The sequence below is a fragment of the Pristiophorus japonicus genome, chromosome 16 (genome assembly GCF_044704955.1).
Source record: "Pristiophorus japonicus isolate sPriJap1 chromosome 16, sPriJap1.hap1, whole genome shotgun sequence".
Lineage (NCBI taxonomy): Eukaryota > Metazoa > Chordata > Chondrichthyes > Pristiophoridae > Pristiophorus > Pristiophorus japonicus.
The window spans coordinates 98,194,856-98,217,316 of NC_091992.1; the positions used below are offsets into that span (position 1 = coordinate 98,194,856).

A 22,461-nucleotide genomic window follows, 5' to 3' on the forward strand; every position below is an offset into this window, starting at 1 on the left:
TATTGATTGAAGGATACATGTTTGCCAGGACATAAGGAAGACGCCCATCTCTTCTTCAAATAGTGTCATGGAATCTTTACAAATAGGCAGACAGAGCCTTGGTTGAACGTTTCTCCCAAAAGATGGCACCTCCCACAGAGCAGCACTCCTGCAGTACGGTACTAAAGTATCACCCTAAATTATGTGTTCAATCTGATTGTCAACTCTATTTGCTGATCCAGTCGCCCCCTTTTTCACTTACTGATCCAAAATTCCTCTTCACCAACAAGTAGGGCTGTCGATTCTGGTTGGACATGTGATCACATGACATGTAATCATGTGGCATTGTACGGGCTCACACATAAAGACTGGCTACTTGGGGGTGGCTGGCACCTGCAGAATCAGTACCAGGTGAACCATTCCCCAGCACGAGTAGGTGCTAGGGAAAATGTGCCTCAGCGAGACTCAGTGACTTCAGGAGAGAAGGGGGAAAAAACAAAATGCTTGAGATTATATTGGGGGAAGAGGAATTCCCCTTAAAATACAGCTATTTATATATACGCTGTCCCTTTAAGAGGTGCATTGCCGACCTTTGATCCAAAGTGTTCACAGTTTATCAGGAACTGAAAGTCGCTGATTCGGATTCTCTCTTCCCTCACGTAGATTGAGTAGGTTTGTTTAAATTTTAGGTGGAAGGCTCAGTGAGTTCAGCGCAGGCAGTTAATGTGCAAGCCATTGGGCAGATGGTCCCAAACCAGCCTCGCCCATTCACTAATAGAGATGTTTCCCATAATTGACATGCGCCATGGCCCACCGTGTTCTGATGCACCTAAAGCAAATCTGGAGGCACTCCAAGAAAGTGTGCAATTGTGAAGCACAAATTTGAAGTTGTTTCCTACCAACACCCCCCTCCCCCCCTGGATCTCCCACCCAAATTGCCAGCTGCAGCACTCAGGAGACAAATTTTCAATTTCAGGAGACCCTTGCCCAAAGCGGCAACCCTACCACCGTCTGCAGCTCGGTGGAACCGAGGCCCGAGGCTCAATATCCAGGTGAAGGGACTGATCGCTCAGCTTCCCAAGTGCCAAAAATGGGCACGCCTTATTTTCTGACTCAAATTAGTGTTACCGGATATTTTGTCAGAATGTTCATCATTCCTGTACTATTTGCTGTAGGTGGGCTTTGCTCATTGGTGTAAGCAAACTATTTCATTATCAGACTGCTGCAAAGGGTCTTGCATCTATAACACCTGAACATCAAGTGTCTTTCAAAGGTGCAAATTACTCATACCTGTACCTTCACATTATAGGCGCATGGTCAGAAAGTCAAAAAATTGTGCTAAATTTTATTTTGATTGATGAGCATCCCAATGCATTTAACTTCACAAATCACATGCAAATATATTATTTTTTAAGCTTGCATTCCTTTGCTCACAGCCTTGCTACATGCACGTCTTCCTGCCTTCATCAAGTACATTTGTTTTCATTATATTCCTCCTTCAGTTCAAGGTTTTGGCTAAGACAAGGCCCAGTACAGTCCCCCCCTTTACATGTCCATAGGTGTAATGTTTCTGTTGGTTACTGTTCAATTGAATACAGTATAGATATTGCATATGCTTATCAGCAGCAGTTTAGAAGTAATGGAACCTAATATGAACCTGCTATTCCTTAGAAATATTCCTTTTATTCTGTCTTCATGTTACGGCAGTAAGTATAAAAATTTTTTAAATAGGGTTATTTTAGTTTCTGTGCTTAACTGCAAGATACAATTATTCGTAGAAATTTCCTGTCTAAAAACACAATCCAATAAAGTTTCTACAGTATCATCTGGATGGCTGCGTCACCTAGGCTAAGAATATTAGGAGCTATATTTGCAGTCTGCTGCAAACTTCATTACGATGTGGATTTTCATTTGTAGTTTAATTATTTCATACACATGAAAAATTTAAAAAGCCAACTGTTGATGTATCCAGTTGTGCCCTGCTCCAGTGATGCAGGAGTGACAAGTCAAACAGCAACATCTGTGTGGTATGAAAACACGAATGACTCACATCTCATCAGAAACATCTCAAAATGCTTCATGACGACTTACTTTCAAATAGCATTTGGTACTAGTTGCAGGCTATATCTCGGCTGAGACTCGACTGCCATGATCATTCGAGAGGTTTCATTCACCAGCTGAATCTTAATAGCCCCAGTCAAAAGTTTTCCAAATTCTGTTTTAATCTTTCCACAAACATCAAGTCTGTACAAAAGTAAAATTGTCCACTGTACTGTAGTGTACAATCTGTCATGCATTTAAACATGAATTTATTGCTATACTTTATAAATTGAAAATGGCCAGTGCTGAATCTCATCTGCTTTTCTCTTGCTGTTTTGTGCACATATAAAAGATATTCTTTTCTCAGCCACATATTTCCTCCTTAAAGAGTAGCTCAAATGCTTCAAAGATCTCACGACACTAGTGTTTTATTAGAAAGCACATACCATTTCTAGACCTCATTCTCCCACCAACATCATTTTTATGTTTATTATAATGGTTTTATACTGGAGCTTGACTGCCTCCTCCTCCCACCTCAGGACAAATGAGGATGCCTCCTCCCCTTGTACATCTCCCCCTCCCCTAGACACAAACACAATTACATCAGTTTATCAATTTGGAATGATTCTAAAATTAAATTTTGCTTCAAAGGTTCATTTCAAGCTCAATCACAGACAATTAAATCAGTTTGAGTTGAGACAGATACGACAGCTTCCGATACATAATTAATGGAAAGAAAGAAAAGCTACTAATTGTGAGACAATTAGAATTTTTTCCAATTTTTTCCCCCCCAAATGGGCCCTTTTAATATTAATGGGGAAGAAATGTGAAAATTTGCCAGTCTTCAGCATCAACAGGAGTTCCAAAATTCACAATACAAAAGACACGTCAAGTTTATTTTCCAAAATGCCATCCTTCTTTTAAGATTCTGAGTTCTCTTCTTTCTTCATTGCCTGTAACGATAAATAAGAGGTGAATTCTATCAGCAAGGCTGCTCAAGTCTTCTGGTTGGTTTTCCTAAGCGCAGCAATCTATCACCATGTAATCATCTCTGTATTTTTAGTACCATACCAACCATTAGATAATAGCATTACAGCCACTTTGACCATGACATCATCAAACTATTTCAATGAAGCTCACATGGTATGCAACCATTATCTGAAATGTCAGATTAGGCCCCAGCCTGGAACTCACTCTCTGGTGCATTAACATTCATAATATATGGTGCCAATGTTGTATGTGTGTGCATGAATTGGTTGAAGAAAAGTCCATTTGATTTTTGTTCTCGGTTCGGTTTGTTCCTGTTTAGCAAAAAACGTGAATGTTTGCTGGGGCATTCTGTACCCAGTATGCATTATAAATTAGCAGCTTACTTCTTCACTCAAAAAAAGAACCAAGGACACTGTGTACTTCAGGCTCCCGTTTGCCTCCTTTGTACATTGCCAAAGCTACTGCTCAACGTCTAAAACTGCAGGCAAAAGGATGTACAATATGTGGCAGTTAGCAACAAATGACAAGATATCCCAGGCAGGCAGCCACAAAGAGGAAGAGGCCACAAGTTATTCATTATACATTTGCCAGAAGCTCAATACTGGTTATTAAACAGGATTTATTAGTTGAATTCACAGAGCTGTAAATCACAATAAGAAGACACCCACACAGAAACGTTTAACCTCCTTGTATAGAGATGCATACTATTCAGATTCATTTGGGGTAGGTTTTCAGCTTTTAAAAGAAAAAAATGTCAAACTTTGTATGCTCTCATGGTGTCAATACTGAATCAATCAGCATGGTTATCAGCTGCTGTCATGCACATGTTACTCATTGTCAGACTCCCTCAACCAGACAGCGCAAATCAGAAAGGTTTTAAACTGAGCCATTTTTTACAGATGCTGCACATGAACTCATGTTGATCCCCCAGTGCTGACAGATCACTGCACCATGACAGATCAATGGTGTATCATGACCAGAATTAGAATATCTGTGCACACACTCCAGATTATTTTGAATAGCTGTAGAGTTTGTGTTTCTTTTCTGGGAGGGGGTTCAGTTAACAAAAAAGATACACATCATTTATCTTGTTGTTGTAGAAAATTAATGAATGCATCCAGTCAAGGTAATTTAATTTTTGTCTATGTAGATTAAACAGGCTTTGTGCATTCCCTAAGGTGCAGAGAACAACCCATTTACTGTAGCTCCGAGATTAATGGACTGCTGTTGCTGAAATGAATCTAAATATACTCCCCATAAATTATCGTTTGAAACCTTGATCTCCTAGTTTGTAATCAATACTGTAGTGGTTTTGAATGCAGTCCGTATGGCACATTTTAATTTGACCTCTTTCGGTCAATGTCAAGGTCTTGATTCAGGAGTTGGGAAAGGAAAACCATATTAAAACAATGTGCAAGTTTATATCAGTGGAAAAGTCATCAGCTTGAAGAACTATGGTGATCCTCCAACTCTTGAACATGATTTTGGCATACACAAATGAATTTGGTCCTTGCCTTAAGGTTCAGTTTGTAAAAAGCATTGCGTGATGTGATGCTGAGCCATGGAGACCAGGGCAGCCACGGTTCAGTCTCTGGACTGCATTGAGTTCGGTGATCTCAGCATTGGAAATGCTTTAATTAACCACCTCAAAACTGGGGTGGGCCAGGGAAAAAAAAAATCAGGTAGTGTTTCCACTCCTGATGAGAATCCAGTAAGCTGTGCTGGGAGTTTATACGCATGGATGTCAGATGCAGCCACTGTGATAGTTACGAGATATGTACTATTCAAATCCCAGCAAGCTTCCAAGGTAAAAGTTCTGGATGTACAGCAGGGCGGAACTTCCACCCACCGTGGTGGCCCCATCATGATCCCGTCTCAAATCCCAGGAATAGGATTATTAACTTACTGGGGATGGGCACATGCACCGTCAGTGGCATTCACTCAGCATAAATGGCAGGATTTTGGAGCGGCGGGGCAACAGGCGAGCCTGGCCAAAGGTCTCTGGCTAGAACCACCTGGAGCAATGGCCCCTCACTGTAGGCCCCTAAATCAAACATAAATCCATCTCTCTGATTTTTGTTTGAATTCCTCCTAGTGGGACCCACTTGCAGCCCAGAATGGTACCACACCCATTTTTTTCAGGCATTGATATTGCTGGGCTGCACATTTCATGGCATCTCCAAGATAGCCCAGGAACACCCCCAGCTGAAGTTGAGAATTGGGTCAGAACATAAGAAATAGGAGCAGGAGTAGGCCATTTGACCCCTCGAGCCTGCTCCACCATTTAATAAGATCATGGCTGGTCTGATCTTGGGCTCAGCTCCACTTCGCAGCCCGCTCCCCATAAAATGTTGGAATCAATTATTAAAGATGAAATAGCAGCGCATTTGGAAAGCAGTGACGGGATCGGTCCAAGTCAGCATGGATTTATGAAAGGGAAATCCTGCTTGACAAATCTTCTAGAATTTCTTGAGGATGTAACTGGTAGAGTGGACATGGGAGAACCAGTGGATGTGGTGTATTTGGACTTTCAAACAGCTTTTGATAAGGTCCCACACAAGAGATTAGTGTGCAAAATTAAAGCATATGGTATTGGGGGTAATGACGTGGCAGACAGGAAGCAGAGAGTCGGGATAAATGGGTCCTTTTCAGAATGGCAGGCAGTGACTAGTGGGGTGCCACAGGGCTCTGTGCTGGGACCCCAGCTATTTACAATATACATTAATGATTTATATGAAGGAATTGAATGTAATATCTCCAAGTTTTCAGATGACACTAAGCTGGGTGAGCTGTGAGGAGGACACTAAGAGGCTGCAGGGGTGACTTGGACAGTTTAGGTGAGTGGGCAAACGCATGGCAGATGCAGTACAATGTGGATAAATGTGAGGTTACCACTTTGGTGGCAAAAACACGAAGGCAGAATATTATCTGAATGGCGACAGATTAGTAAAAGGGGAGGTGCAATGAGACCTGGGTGTCATGGTACATCTGTCATTGAAAGTTGGCATGCAGGTACAGCAGGCGGTGAATGCGGCAAATGGTATGTTGGCCTTCATAGCTAGAGTATTTGAGTATAGGAGCAGGGAGGTCTTACTGCAGTTGTACAGGGCCTTAGTGAGGTCTCACTTGGAATACTGTGTTCAGTTTTGGTCTCCGAACCTGAGGAAGGACGTTCTTGCTATTGAGGAAGTACAGCGAACGTTCACCAGACTGATTCCTGGGATGGCAGGACTGACATATGAGGAGAGACTGGATCGACTGGGCCTGTATTCACTGGAGTTAAGGATGAGAGGGGACCTCATAGAAACATATAAAATTCTGACGGGACGGGACAGGTTAGATGCAGAAAGAATGTTCCCGATGTTGGGGAAGTCCAGAACCAGGGGACATAATCTAAGGATAAGGGGTAAGCCATTTAGGACTGAGATGAGGAGAAACTTCTTCACTCAGAGAGTTGTTAACCTGTGGAATTCCCTACCGCAGAGAGTTGTTGATGCCAGTTCATTGGATATATTCAAGGGGGAGTTAGATATGGCCCTTATGGCTAAAGGGATCAAGGGGTATGGAGAGAAAGCAGGAAAGGGTACTGAGGTGAATGATCAGCCATGATCTTATTGAATGGTGATGCAGGCTCGAAGGGCCGAATGGCCTACTCCTGCACCTATTTTCTATGTTTCTATGGTTCACTCCCATATCGTTCAAAAATAATTTGTTGTTCCTCTACTGAAGATGCAGAACGTGAACATACCTGACGTCAAAGCAAAGAACAAGCTGAAGTTCTAAGCTGCTACATTTTTAATACTTATGCAGATGAGATTTTGGTAGTCGCTTTAATTCTGCTTACTGCAGCCTTAGGCTATCTGGTTGGTGCAACTGGATATACTATAGGAGATTGGTCTGCCTTTTGTTAAGGCAGTGACTCTGTAAGCAATTACCTCGGATTATTTTATTCAATTATTTCAGTCTGTTTCAGATCCATTTTGTTATTCCCAACAGCCAGGGCTAACAGTGGCACCTTTCTTCTATGCAAAAGCCAGATAGGTGTTACTGCATCTTTTGGTTAGTGCTTGGCATCCTCAACGGCCTACTTCGAACACGAGTAGCTTGTCCTGCCTATCTGAGGTCCCCGAGTGCCCCTTGAGTAAGTGTTGATTGAAGTTTCTTGTCCAAGCAGAAATAAATATTTGGCTGTTTTCTGCCAGTCCTTGTTAGAGGTTGGACACTGTATTATTGAATGAATTCTTATTTACCAAACTTTTATCACAGGCACTGGTCCAAGTCTAGCATTACTAAGCGTGATGGTGAAGTATTGCATCTTAACGTTAAAAGTTATGAAATCGAGTGAAATCTGCTGTCGTGATTTGCATCTACATCAACAGTTTGCTTTTAATAAACCGATTGGGAGTTCCGTGGTCTGATCGTGTTTCTTCTTCCACAAACCGAAGACTGGAACACAAGAAGTCCTGTGTCAATTCTAGTAAGCTATTAGAAGAACAAGAGTTTCTCTTTAACCCCTGGACAATGCCACTGGGCAGATACTGCACATCCAAATTAAAACTCTGGTTTGTCGGGAGCAAGCGACAACCATCTGGAGTGAAGTCTCAAAACATAAGTCACAATCCATCTTGGCTATGATGCCTCCCACAGCCTGTAGAGGATTGAAAATGAAGATTGGCCACTTATGTAACACGAGAAGGGGCTGCCAGCATCTGTGGAGCCGGAAGCCAGCATCAATCACCACCTTCAGGCGCGAAGGAAACAAAACAGGAAACGATTTTGATAATTCTGAAAACACTTAATGTTTTCCATTTTGTAAAGACCTCAAATTTCCCTTTCGTTCCCTGTTGAGGATGGTCACAAAAACATGTGGAATGTGAAAAGTCCAAAAGGGCAGTCACAACTCAAAAAGGCTTCAAAGTGTTTCGGTTGAGATATTAAACAGCTTCAATGTGGGGGATCAGCAGTTTTTTGGACAATAAATTCTCACTGTAACTTTTGCACAGCACTGCATGATAATAGCACTGCAGGCACTGGCAACTTCTGAAAATAACAAATTCATAATGTTGGATAAACTGCACAGAATTAGAGGTACTGGAGTCTTTTTGTTAATTTGATAATCCTTTGCAGCAAGGATCAGTGTACTTATAAAACAATGGATAGCTGGGCATGAATGCAAGGTAATGATGTAAATGTTATCAAACCACCAGGGAAAGCTTGAATGAAAACAGACATCCAGAAATTGGATTACAGCTTCAAAGTTACCACCCCTTGTTTGTTAATATATTCTGTTTCAATTTTACACAGTAACAGTGAGATTCTCCAGGCAAACTGTTGATAATGTCAGAGTTCAAAGTTAATTTAAAAATCAGTACGTTAACTCATGCAGAACCTTTCAACTAAGTTGTGGAATTTTTAAAACTCATTCTTGGATTATGGGCATCATTAGCAAGTCTGGAATCTATTGCACATCCCTAGTTGCCCTTGAAGAGATGATGGCAAGTTGCCTTCTTGAACCGCTGCAGTCAGTGTGGTGAAGGTACTCCCAGTTGCCTGGGAAGGCCATTGATGCAGACAAGTATTAATAGGTTCAAGAGACAACTAGATGGGTTTTTGCAGAGAGAAAGGATTGAGGGAAATGAAAAGGCAAGTCCGCAAGGCCACCTTCAAATAGGGAGAGACTTTCTTTGGCCTTTTTCTGATCCTAAAAATTATTCTGCTTTTGGTGAGTTTTTGTGCTGACTGTGGCTCAGTGTGATCCAGATTCTGGCAGGGTGAATGCTGATTCTGATATCATTGATAGGGTATTCTATGTGCAATCATATATCTAGGATACCAAATCAATTGGAGTGCATTACAAGCCACCAAAACTTGGAAGAGTTTTTCAGTCATTAACCGCCGCCCCCCCACCCACCCCAACAAGATGAAGGAAATGTTTATTCTGAACTCAAGACAAAAAGTACTGCTCAGTAAAATGAAGGTAAATCTGTCAAGTGAACAACAGGCTCCTGCAACTGTACTGTCTGATTCAAACTAAAGTGATATTATGCCACTTGTGTTATACAATACTCTCGAGCTTAATTTCACAAAGTTATAAAAAAAGTATACATTGTTTCACGGGTTAAAAATGTGTAATAAGTACAGTAAACTTCCCAAACTTGGGAAGCACTACAATGTAGTGAAGTAACAAAAGTATCAGATTTAACTCACCGTCTTGAAAAACTGCCGGCCCAGATAGGAGGTAGCCATGTTAGTTAGATTTTTTCCACTTCCTATTTTACACTTTATGTAACCATACAGATTAGACCCTTGAAGCGTAACACCCATAATCACCACAGCCTGTTCCAAAGGAAAGAAAACTGTAAGAACACTTGAAAAGAATATCCCTAGGACATGAAACAATCCCCACCTCATACCACTGATTCTGCAAAACTGTGTGGGGAATAACATCTGTTACTGCCCTCTCCTCCCCCCTCCGCACCCCCACACAACCATTTAAAATTTATTTCAAAGAGTGGCATGAATTTTTTTAAAGAACATTTCGACTGCCAGAAGTACAACAATCTGTGTTTATATTGTAATCGCCCAAAATGTAGAAAACTATTTGCATTTATGCAACTCTATTAAAAAATTATCAGCACAAATTTGTACGAAAAATCGAAACCACAGAATCACCGCTGTGCAGCGGGTCAAGAACTTACCAACCATTTCAGTTTAAAGGAAAAGAAAGTGCTGAAAACAAAAATGACCCACATAATGGGACAGATGATTAATCCTAACCAGAAGATTTTGGATTCAGCTTCAGAGGAGCCTCTCTTCCCTTTACTTGAAGGCTATGGAGATCATACAGAAAAAAACATTTTTAATTAGAACAGAATAACTGAATGTTTTACTCTCTCCCTCAGAACATAATTCAATGCAACTATTGTCTGGGATATACATTTATCCGGCTTGATTTAACAGGTTCTCTGCTTTCAACTGAATATCAATAAATGTTTGTAATTAGTTTAAACATTTTAGCCTTTCAATTACTACTTACAATATGTGTTTTTTTAACCATACAGTGCTCTGTTTATTCAGGTTAAACAGTTTTCTTCACTATTACAACATAAGAAATAGGAGCAGGAGTCGGCCATCTAGCCCCTCGAGCCAGCTCCGCCATTCAATAAGATCATGGCTAATCTGATCTTGGCCTCAACTCCACTTCCCTGCCCTCTTCCCATAACCCTTGACTCCCTTATCCTTCAAAAATCTATCTCCACCTTAAATATATTCAATGACCCAGCCTCCACAGCTCTCTGGGGTAGAGACATTCAAAGATTCACAACCCTGAAAGAAAAAATTCTTCCTCATTTCCGTTTTAAATGGGCGAGCCCTTATTCTGAGACTATGCCCCCTATTTCCAGATTCCCCCATGAGAGGAAACATCCTCTCTGCATCTACCCTTTCAAGCCCCCTCAGAATCTTATATGTTTCAATAAGATCACCCCTCAGTCTTCTAAACTCCAGTATAGGCCCAACCTGCTCCACCTTTTTTCATACGACAATCCCTTCAATTCAGAAATCAATCTCGTGAACCTTCTCTAAACTGCCTCCAATGCAATTATATCCCTCCTTAAATAAGATCAATACTGTACGCAGTATTAATTTATTTTGACTTTGAATAGTACTGTGGAAGCACCTTTTTTTTTGTATAAGTTGTTCGCTTTAACAAAGCAGGACAGGTTTATATCACAGCAGTGCCCCTGTCCTGTTAGTAAACCAGACTCTGCAAGAAGGGATCATAGTCAGACCACCTATAAAGCAGCATCCATGCTGCCCAAATCTCAAGGCACATGAACACCAAAATACCCACTGTGGTTTACAAATCATCACACACAAGTTTGTTTCGGACTCATCTAAACAAAGGAACAAATTTTTGGTCAAGAATACCTTCTTGGCCTCGAAGACCCAGTGGCTCTTTCCATCATCATCAACCTGGTTCCACCAACGTAACCCTACCAGTAGCCTCCCAGTGACATTCTGGACCAGAGATAGAAACAGTGCAGGATAATTGGAGGGTCAAGTTTGTTACATTAATTTATGCTGTACAAGCATAGGAATACAAACAATATACATCCTGGCACGAATATTCAATTTCTAGGTGAATGATCTAAAACATGTCATCGATTCAAATATGCAGTAGCAATGTTTAGGCTCTTGTGTAAATATAAAGTGTCAACTACAAATAATAAGTAACAATTACAACTGCGACACACTCATTTAATAAAAATTGTATGGAATTTGAACATTTGCATTAAAATGCAACACTGATAAAGAAAGACTTGGATTTATATAGCGCCTTTCACAACCACCGGATGTCTCAAAGCGCTTTACAGCCAATGAAGTATTTGAGTGTAGTCACTGTTGTAATGTGAGAAACGCGGCAGCCAACTTGCGCACAGCAAACTCTCGCAAACAGCAATGTGATAATGACCAGATAATCTGTTTTGTTAATGTACACCCAAATCCAAGCCATTAATGTATATTCACTGTTTACGAGGTACTAAATCTCTAGCAAGAGGTGAAAGACGTTTACGGAGTGAAACCCAAACCACTTTTTTTTTTTGAACAGTCAAAAAAAAAAATGAACCCCTTTGGTGCTGTCCTTCCCCAAATTTGCTTTTATTATACTCAAACGTGAACCAAAAAAACCCACAAACTGCAAATGCGCAGCTACTTCAACTTCGTGGCAGCAGTCACTGCCTTTTAAAAAAGGTATTGAAAGAGAGGACAGGGATGGGGGTGGGGGGGAAGAGAAAAAAGGCAGAAGAGAAGGGTTTTAGCTAGCCCAACAGATGATGGATCTGCCTAAAATTTATGAAGTTCAGTTATGAAAATTAGGATACTTCACAAATTCTTTTAATGTGGTTATCAATTGGAGAATGTCTGTAGTTATTAATTTCAGTGATAGTGACTTGTAGGGTATGTATTTGGGCACAAAATTCTCAAAGGCCAAAAAGGTTTATTTAAAATGTTGGGAAGGGTACTCTCTAGCTTATGTAATCAATAGATTACCCAGCTTGTATGGCTGAGAACTTAGATCACAAAAAACTCATTCCGATGCAAATATTGTTTCCTCAATACCAAGCACCATAACAATTATGCACATCTTTTGCATCTAAAATTCACATTTTAATTAAAAACTTTACAATTACCTATAATTACTAAAAAAAATTAAAAAGATTACAGACATTGGTCTTCATATAAAGAAGTGACCCAAGATATGACTTTTAGAACTTGATGTTAAACAAATGTAGATGTTGTACAAATAGATATACAAAGGCAGTAGAAATTTCAGGCTTTTAAAAATGGACCACTAATCCACAGAAAATAGGACAATATTTAAACTAGATTCAAAAAGGCATGCTTTTAATGCATTCCTCATTTATACTGGGCAGCAGCCAACTTAAAGCAAAATGGTCACTTCTGAACGATCTGTTTCCTACAGCAACATTATAACTGCATCGCTAAAGCACCATTTGCTATATATTGTCCAACTTATGAGAAAAAACAAACTTCAACAATCTTGTCACCTATGTAACCTGCTAAAGTTGCGCTCATCAACATGAATCCATTTGACTGGGTACATAATTGAGAGCATTCTTCATACTGGCTGGGATTTTGCTGAGCACTGCAAAGTACATCACGAGTACTCAATGGTCCGGATACTGCTGGAAAAATAATGGCGCGTTCACGGTCATTATTAGTACGTCAACAAAACAGCACTTTGTGGCGAGGAAAAGATAGGTCATGAGTTGCAAAATACCACCAACTGCTGGCCAATTGCTGCGAGGTTATACCGATCAGGAAAGGATGAACAGGCTGGATATTTTTTCTCTTGAAAGGTGGAGGTGTGACCTAATAGAGGTTTTTAAAATGATGAAAGGTTTCAATAGAGTAGACATAAAGTAAATGTCTCTACTTGTGGGGAAGTGCAAAACTAGAGGCCATCAATATAAGATAGTCACTAAGAAATCAAATAGGAAATTCAGAAAAAACTTATTTACCCAGTGGCAAGAATGTGGAATTTACTATCACAGGGAGAAGTTGAGGCAAATATTATAGATGCATTTAAGGGGAAACGAGATAAGCATGAGGGATAAAGGCTTTGTCGATAGAGTTAGATAAGAAAAGATGAGAAGCAGCTCGAGTGGAGCATAAATGTCGGCATGGACAGGTTGGGCTGAATGGCCTGTTTCTGTACTGTGTACATTCTATGTAATTTGCATCCGCCTCAGAAAATCAGGATCTCGCTATCAACCTCCCCATGGGTTTCAAGAAATTGCTGGATTTGCGCAAAAAAAAAGGAAGGAATCTCACTGCAGCCGGACCGGTATTTCAAGATTTAAGGCCCTGTTAACGACAGGATTTATGGTCCTTGAAGGACCAGAAAAAGAACAATGGAAACTGTGGAGTCTCACTCATACATGTAGTAAATTGTTCCCATAAGTTTTTATTATTTTAAATGCTTTTTTAATTCTTAAGTTTTTCTGTCGCTTTTTTTTTCTCTTTTAATCCAATCTTTCCTTTGTTTTATTTCTCTTTATGTATCTAATTTAACGTTAATTCATCTTTTCCTTCTCCCAGTCGTTCGCTGTTTCATTCTCTATCCTTATATTTCATTGTTCAGAAGATAGACCATGAGACCCAATGATCATGTGGGCCCAGATGCCCCGTTGACCTCACTGCGTTGTTATCAATTTGCATTTCCAGCAGTTTGTGGTGCAAACTGTGGCTCTGAAGGGCAAGGTAAAAAATCCAATGCACACTGTACGTCGTGAGATTCGCCGCTCCAACAATTTCTGGGCCAATGTCCCACTGGACTGAATGTCAACACCAGGAGGCAAACTGTTTGCCAACCAATTATTAAATTTATCTCATTTTAGAAGTGATTTGGATAGAGGAAAAAGTAGAGTAATGGGTTGTAGTTCTGGTATCGGGGTTTTAACCTAACCCAGATGGGATAGGTTTCCTCTCTCTGCCAAGTGCAAGGGCCCAACACTAAATAAGCTTGGGCAGTCTCAAGCTGCAAGTCATAGAATCATAGAATGGTTACAGCACAGGAGGCAATTCAGCCCGTTTAGCCCATGCCAGCTCTGCGAGAGCACTTCAGCAAGTCCTACTCCCTGCCCTATCCCCGTAACCCTGCAATTTTTTTCCCTTCAGGTACTTATCCAATTCCCTTTTGAAAGCCACGATTGCCCTTTCAGGCAGTGCATTCCAGATTGTAACCACCATCTGCATAAAAAAGTTTTTCCTCATGTCCCCTTTGGTTCTTCTGCCAATCACCTTAAATCTGTGTCCTCTGGTTCTCGACCCTTCCGCCAATGGGAACGGTTTCTCTCTATCTACTCTGTCTAGACCCCTCATGATTTTCAACACCTCTATCAAATCTCCTCTCAATCTTTCCTGCACCCTCTCCAAGGTCTTCACATCCTTCCGAAATACTCCAGTTGAAGCCAAACCAGCGTTTTAGAAACTGCCTTGCTTTTGTATTCTATGCCTCTATTTATGAAGCCCAAGATCCTGTATACTTTTTTAACTGCTTCCTCAGCCTGCCCTGCCACCTTCAACAATTTGTGCACAAATAACCCCCAGGTCTCTCTGCCCTTTAGTTTATATTGCCTTGTTCTTCCTACCAAAATGTATCACTTCGCACTTTTCTGCGTTAAATTTCATCTGCCACGTCTCCGCCCATTCCACCAGCCTGTTTATGTCCTCTTGAAGTTGATCACTAGCCTCCTCACTGTTCATTATATTTCCAAGTTTTATGTCATCTGCAAATTTTGAAATGTGGCCTGCACACCCAAGTCCAAGTCATTACTATATATCAAGAAAGCAGAGGTCCTAGTATCGACATCTGGGGAATCCCATGTGTACCTTCCTCCAATCCAACAAACAACTGTTCACCACTACTCTCTGTTTTCTGTCACTTAGTCAATTTTATATCCATGCTCCCATTGTCCCTTTTATTCCAGGGGCTTCAACTTTGCTGGCAAGCCTATTATGTGGCACTTTATCAAACACCTTTTGGAAGTCCATGTACACCACATCAACCCTCTCTTTTACATCATCAACCCTCTCTGTTACCTCATCAAAAAACTCAAATCAAGTTAGTTAAACACAAATTACCTTCAACAAATTTGTGCTGGCTTTCCTTAATGAATCCACTCTTGTCCAAGTCACTTGAACTTCTAGAACGCCTTTAACATAGCAAAAACGTCCTAAGGCACTTCACAGGAATATTATAATTCAAAAATTTTGAAACCAAGCCACGTAAGGAGAAATTAGGCCAGATGATCAAAAGATTGGTCAAAGAGGTAGATTTTAAAGAGCGTCTTGAAGGAAGAGAGGTAAAGAGGTGGACGGAGGGAATTCCAGAGCTTTGGGCCTAGGCAACAGAAGGCATGACCACCAATGGTTCAGCGATTATAATCAGAGATGCTCAAGAGGACAGAAGAGGAGCAGATATCTCAGGGGGTTGTGAGGCTGGAGGAGATTACAGAGATAGGGAGGGGCGCGAGGCCATGGAAGGATTTGAAAACAAGGATGAGAATTTTAAAATCAAGGTGTTGCTTAACCGGGAGCCAATGTAGGTCAGTGAACACAGGGATGATGGGGGAACGGGACTTGGTGTGAGTTAGGACACAGGCAGCCGAGTTTTGAATGATCTCAAGTTTACGTAGGGTCGAACGTCGGAGGCCAGCCAGGAGCACATTGAAATAGTCAAGTCTAAAGGTAACAACGGCATGGATGAGGGTTTCAGCAACGGATGAGCTAACGCAAGGGCAGAGACAGGCGATGTTACGGAGGTGGAAATAGGCAGTCTTAGTCATGCCGTGGATATGTGGTCGGAAGCTCATTTCAGGGTCGTATATGACACCAAGGTTGTGAACAGTGTGGTTCAGCCTCAGACAGATGGCCCAGAAAATTTCCCACTACTGAACAGTTAAATTAGGTGTTCCAAAGATTACTTACTTTTACAGTCCAGAAGTCACATGATAGGAGCAAAATTATCGTCACAAAGCAGGCAATAAAGCTACTGCTCAGGAACTCGCACAGAAGGTAGACAACGATTGCACTGATTCGGAAAAAGAGATGGAAGAAGCATGCCACTGGATGCCTTGAAAAAAAGAAAATATTTTTCAGTAAACCTACTGCCGATTTCTAACAGTACATTACCACAACTACAGCGAAATAGCATCTTGTGAGGAAAATCACAGCAGGTTTCCTGGAAACACCTCTAGTCAATATCATTATTATATGTTACAGTATCTGTTGCACATATTGCAAAACAGTGTCACTTAATCTCCGAAGGCCTAAACGGTGTGCCAAGTAAAAAGGCTTCATTTAGATTGCTTCTACAGCTTTATGTAATCTATTGTAACACATGCAAGAATCATTTCATGTTTTACCACAGTAGGTTTATTTAAAAGTTTCCCCGGTATATAGTTTATTCCCCTGGTATTTTCCCCCGTATACCCAACTGCAAGAACAGCAGGATATTTAAAACCATGTATTAGGAGGTTAATTTGTTTTAAGATGATATTATGTACTAAAAAGAGTTTCACTGTATTGGTTGTTTAGGATTACAATAGTAGCCACTTTCGGGTGCATTCACACTCAAAGTTTAGCATCACTACAAAGCCAAAACCAATGTTAAACTTGGAATGTTAAACTAAGGCTTGAATCAACTCAACAGCAAGTGGAGTCAGGTTCCTTCCTCCAAGGAAGCTCACTCTGCTTCATTGTGGTGTCAGGTTGGGTCCCGTCACGCGATTCAGGCCACATTTACATTGTAACTACAGTTATCAATGTGAACTCACTACAGCTGTAGTGTAAATGCACCCAAATGCATTGACTAACAAAAGTAACCCCAAATCCCTGCATGCCAAATCTGAAAATTAGATATTGGGGTGATTTCATGATCCAGTGCTATTAGCGGGAACAATTGCTTGCTGGAGCACATCTCATTAAAATTAATAGACGGAAAAATCACCGGCTCCATACCCGCTCCCCGTGAGAGCACCAGTTCACAGAATCTCCCTTACAAAGTAATCTCCTGAAAATGTAAAAGTGTAGGGATAAAACTTTGTTTAAATATTTATTCAAGAAGCACATTTTGATGTGGAGTCAAAATTTCATACAATTTTTCACGTGCAAAATTTCCAATTTATGATCACCCAAGCCAATCTAATAAGAGCCAAAGTTTTAAACTGAAAAAAAAATTGACAGACAAACTTTATTGACTCAATTAGGTAAGAGAGAGGGCAACATAAAGACAAAAGAAAATAAAGACTTTTCTGGAGTACATGTGCTCATGTACCAATAGATGGTAATGATTGTGACATCACATATCCAGCACATTAACTAAAACATTAATGAACTAAGAATTAACCAACCTATATAAATGTTTTTAAAATCTAAATAAAAAGTGAAAGATTCAGTAGCAATGTACTCCAATAAAATAGCTCACTCCAAGCAAATCTGTGCACAACCCAAGGTCAATTACTAATAATCAGTCCTATTTTCTGTTGCATTTCCAAGAAAATTTATAAATTTCTTATGTAGATAATGAACCTAACAATATTTGTTTTTTCTATTCAGGATGTTGACTTGGCAACCTGCTTCTTGCATTGATCACACAATGCAGCAGGAAGCAGTTGATTTATTGCTACTGGGCAGGTCAAGCATTAAGATTTCCTAATAAGATATCGGACCTGAGGGCTGGGCTGATGTAAACTAAAAGAAACTTTCAGTCTTGAATCTACTTCTCACTGGCTTGATCAGTCCTCTTTCAGACCAATTGTGACATTTGCTATATTTTTAACGAATTATACTGCAAGACTAAAAATAAAGCCTGCACAGACCGATCACAATGACATCCTGATCAAGCAGACAGAGGCGGGCGCAGTCCCAGAGATCCAAATGCCCCAATTGAATTGCAGTCTTCACCCCCTTGCACATCACTTAAGAGGATCATCCACTTTAAACGCGCAGACTGACAGTTTATGTTTTGTTAACATTTTTAAAACCTGGATACACCTTTCAAGAATATCAGGCTCTTTTGGCTTTGACCCCTTACCCCTATAGCTTAACTTCCCCCTAGAACTAATTCCTCCCCGCCACCCCGTCACCAAAGAGACATCTCACCCCCCACCCCGCAAGAGACAATTCTCTCCCCCGCCAACAACTCCCCCCAAAAAAGACAACTCTCTCACCCCCGTCACGGGACACAACTCTCCACCCCACCAAAAAAAGACAAGTCTCTCCCCCGCTGGACACAACTCTTCCCCGCCGCTAACCGCGAGACACAACTCTCCACCCTCCCCAAAAAAAGACAACTTCCACCCCCAAAAAAAAGACAAGTCTTTCTCTTCCCCCCCCGCAAAAAAAAGACGAGGCCACCCAGCGCTCCCTGATCCCCGGCTCACTGACTCGCCGCCGATCGGCAGTCCGGGCCCCTCCATTACCGGATCCTCCTTCTCTTGGGCCTTCGCTCCCCTTCGTCTTCAGCATCAAAAAGCGACACGTCTTCCGCCTCATCGCTCGACTCCTGCAAACAGAGAAGCCGGAGGTGAGAGAGGGAGACCCGAGGGGAGGGGGGGGGGAGGGGAGTGGGGAGTGGGGCCTGCGGGTGTGTGTGTCAGTCAGTGAGCGATCGCGCCTCCCCGCGGCCCGGGTCCCTGTCCTTTCACCCTCCTCACCCTCACCTGCCGCATCATCACTGCGCTCCGCCATTGACAGCGCTTCCTCACCACGTGCCGCTTGTTTACCGCTCAGGACCCGCAGCTGGCCCGGCGCGCGCCTCCTCCCCCGACCCGCCGCGGCGGACTCTCAGATATCAGCGGGGGGTGTCGGTCTCCCCTCCCCGGAGTGGGTGAGATGGGAGAGGCCGCCCCCTCCCCTGGAATTGTGTGTGCGAGGGCGAGGGGGCGCGCGCGCACGCTCGGAATTCTAGCCCGCGCCGCGTTCCGATTTGGAATGCTGAGGTCCACGTGCCAAGGGTTGCAAGCACAGCGGCTGAGGTCGGGTGCGTGCAGGGACTGGGATAGAGCTGCTCAGCACAGCTCCCACAGTGTTTCCACAGTCACTGCATGTAGGCAAAAGCGGCGGCGGCGGCGGCACTGCACACAGCAAGGACCCCCATAATGAGCTGTATGACTAGTTCATCTGTGTGTTATTTTTGGCAGTGCTGGCTTGAGGGAGGACTTTCAGAGATCTCTTGCTCTTCAAATACAACAACCTGCCTTCAGATAGTATGCCTTAAGGGAAAATAAATTGCCCCAAGGTGCATCCCAAAGGTGTAATCGGACAAAACTTGCTGTGGAAACAAAGCTTATGTGCAACAATTGGTTTCAATGCCCCCGGGCTACAGCGGGGAACAATTATCTAGGTTCCTGTCCCTGATTAATACCCACTTATTGCAGAGGCATGGTGGAGGTAGATGTGGAAGGGATCGGATTTAATTGTGATGCCTCAATTTGCTTCCATTCGCCTACCTAGATCGCAGGCGCAAAACGATAATTTAACTGAGGCATTCGAGGGCTATCTGTTCCCACAGCACAGTAGGAGAATATTTACTGTGATATTAACAATGCCGTTACACCACTGCATCATTAATTTGCAGAACTGGCGAAGGTATGGGGCTTGACTTTCCACTTAGATCGCTAGGGCCCAAAAAATGGGCGATGTTCCAGTCTTAACGATGTTTCAGCTCTCAAGATCGCCCATTTTTCGGATTGCAACTTTTGGCAATTTTTCTCCGGCGATAGCTATGTGATGTGGATTGGGCCTTATCAATGCGAAATGGGCCCCAGCGATGTGGAAGGCAAGGCATCCCTAGCAACATCCTTTCTGCGCATGCGTTATTTTTGCAAAGAAGAAGGTCATACAGGCATGCGCAGAAGGCAAAGGGAGAGGGAGGAGAGATTGAAGGGATATAGAGACAAAATAATCATCAATGTCCAACCTGGAAGAGTCGATGGATTGTGGCCAGGATGTGAAGTGGGTGGAGAAGGGGAAAAACCCTTCTCCAAAGAGGCCCTCGTCTAGGATGTGCACTTGAGGTGGGGCTAATTAACCCAAGGTGGGCGTGGGAAACCTCCGCCCCGGACATATCGAAAAATTTGGGGCGAGATTGTGGATGTGGTGTCCTCAGTGTCCCACGAGCCGAGGAGATTGGACCAGTGTCACAAGAGGTGGAACAGCTTGGTTGCTTCGGCAAGAGTAAGTATTAATTAGATTTTAAATTGTAAAGATCCACTGAATATGTAAATCTGACGGATTGAAATTAAGCTGGGTATTCTTGCGTAGATTCCCTGCTAAGATTTGGACAGGATTCTGAACCTGCGCCCTTTAAGTCTAATTTTGGCACCGTCTCCTTTTGAGTTGGTGGATGGGGCACGACTGAGCACTGAGGGGTCCGGTCACCTTTACCCAGACTCTTTCAGTCTCTCCGGCTGCTGTCACTTACACAGTGACACAGCCTGGACCGGGGGAGAGCTGCCCTGGCTCATTGTCTGCCCTGGGACACTTTGGGACATTAGCTCCTGTCATGACCGAGCTCACCAGCTGTCCTGATTCTCCCCCTGGGGGCCCTTCAATGGAGATTGTAGTCGAGATGTTTGTGTCAAGTATTAGATCCTAAACACGTTCTTTGTTATAACCACACATCAATTGTGGATACAAACCCTATTAGCATATATCGTTGGAAACTGTTGTCTTTCCATGATAGTACCTAATCAATTAGCTTATGCCATGCTCTTGTCACGTTTGCAGAGGAAGATATCTAAGAATCGGGCTCAGCGCAGGTGCACAGGAGGAGGCCCTGCCCAGCTGACCATCCTAACAGACCTCGAGGAATGGGCAACAGCGCTTGTGGGCACCCATAGTCGCTCGGCCACCACCCGTGTTGGTGCAGATCCCTCCCTTGCGTCATGTGAGTAATGTGTAAAGCAGTGATAATTCAAAGTAATGTAATGGCATTTCATTATAATATTTGAATGATGTCATGTTATGCATGCAGCTTCTGTAACTACTCTCAGGTTAACAACATAAGAACATAAGAAATAGGAGCAGGAGTAGGCCATCTGGCCCTTCGAGCCGGCTCCGCCATCATAAGATCATGGCTGAATTCCACATAGATGTATTACCATATGATGTAATAATACGTAACGTGTCTCGGTTCCCAATTATTGCAGTACTGTTACTCCTCCTACGTATGCCAGCGCAGCGTAAGAATGTGTACCCTTCTGTTCTAATAAGTTCAGTTGTGTTTTGCAGGTCCAACTCCGCAGGCGCAAAAGGAGGCCGCACCTGTCCCTATTCCCTTACCGGTGATTATCACCACGAGTGGTGAGGAGATGGAGACCAAGGAGGATGCCCCTTGCATCGCGTCACCTGTTGTACCTGCGACCACATCGTTGGCTTCGACTTCGATGGAAGAAGTAGCAGGCCCAAGTGGCTTGCAGCAGGCGACCCCAATGCGTCCCCACGGAGGTTGAGTCAGCAAGGTTGGCACGCGCTGCGACGGGCAGATCCTATGGAGGACATGACTGCACTGTGCAGGGAGAGCATCGACCTGAGTCGAGAGCTCCTCCAGGCGTTGACAGTGATGAACGAGAACATTGCCACAATGTCCGCTCGCATATCAGAGGGTATCGAGCGCATGGTTGTGGGAATGAGCCAGCAGACCACTGCCATCAATGCCATCCAGGAGGCGGCACTGCACTCCAAGGTGCGGTCCTACCAAACGCCAGCACAGATGCGAGTCAGAAGGAAGAACTTCCTTCTGGCTCAGAAGTCATTTCCTCCACCCCTTCCCCCTCCCCACCCCCCAAAAGAGGATCCTGCCACCGTCACTCCCCCCCACCCCCGCCCCCCCAGCAGCATGCCTTGAGGTCGTCTTCTGCAAGTCGTGCAGGCGCGCATACTGTGGGTTCAAAACGGTGGTCTAGGGCGGGGGGTGCGGTGGAGGGAAGTGTGGCCGCAGGTAAGAGGGGGGATTGTTATTGTTATTATTAAAAATGTGTTGAATGTTGGGGAGGGTGTTTGTTGAATGTTATTGTTTGGGGGGGGGTTGGGAGGGTGTTATTAATTTACAAAATTGTATAATTTTTTCAAATTAAAATGTATGTGAAATTTTACAATTGTCATGCAATGTCTTCTAATAACGTACGGTATAACATGAATAGAATTCTTGAAAAACAATGGCCAGGCCAGGCAAGGATGAAACATAACGCAACTCACTGTAACTGTCACCAATGTTAGTTCACGCAAAGTGTTCATTTATGAGCTGCTGATGCAAGTGTTTTGCAGCTGTGTAACTCCAACGGGGCCTTTCCAGTCTTGCGTGGGGATCATCGCCAGGCTGATTGCCCTCCACGAGGTCCTCATCATCATCCTCCACCT

General features: G+C 42.8%; 1 protein-coding gene and 1 long non-coding RNA gene across 3 annotated transcripts; one reads left to right on the forward strand and one right to left on the reverse strand.

Moving 5' to 3' along the window:
• Positions 1-1,304: 1,304 nt before the first annotated feature.
• Positions 1,305-19,000, reverse strand: tvp23b (trans-golgi network vesicle protein 23 homolog B (S. cerevisiae)). 2 transcript variants are annotated; one of them, XM_070857576.1, is made up of 7 exons: positions 18,756-19,000; positions 18,522-18,604; positions 16,027-16,171; positions 10,939-11,028; positions 9,708-9,839; positions 9,217-9,345; positions 1,305-2,972 (listed from the first exon to the last, which is right to left on the reverse strand). In XM_070857576.1, exons 1-7 carry the CDS (start codon positions 18,771-18,773, stop codon positions 2,940-2,942), a joined length of 630 nt encoding a protein of 209 aa, XP_070713677.1. In that variant the 5' UTR covers positions 18,774-19,000; the 3' UTR covers positions 1,305-2,939. The 2 variants fall into 2 exon arrangements, with proteins under 2 accessions (XP_070713677.1, XP_070713678.1); XM_070857577.1 differs by having other exon boundaries at positions 18,762-18,999.
• LOC139226667 (uncharacterized) lies at positions 18,767-22,086 on the forward strand. The gene is made up of 3 exons (XR_011587302.1): positions 18,767-20,277; positions 20,830-20,989; positions 21,334-22,086. It is a non-coding gene; the product is annotated as an uncharacterized lncRNA (long non-coding RNA).
• The last annotated feature ends 375 nt before the right edge of the window (positions 22,087-22,461 follow it).

Excerpts from the sequence above, each read along its gene's own strand:
- tvp23b (XM_070857576.1), bottom strand. Across the intron at positions 9,840-10,938 it reads GGGTCTTCGAGGCCAAGAAG|CCTTCAAGTAAAGGGAAGAG; the intron begins GTATTCTTGACC and ends TGATCTCCATAG. Across the intron at positions 2,973-9,216 it reads GCCGGCAGTTTTTCAAGACG|GCAATGAAGAAAGAAGAGAA; the intron begins GTGAGTTAAATC and ends TTATCGTTACAG.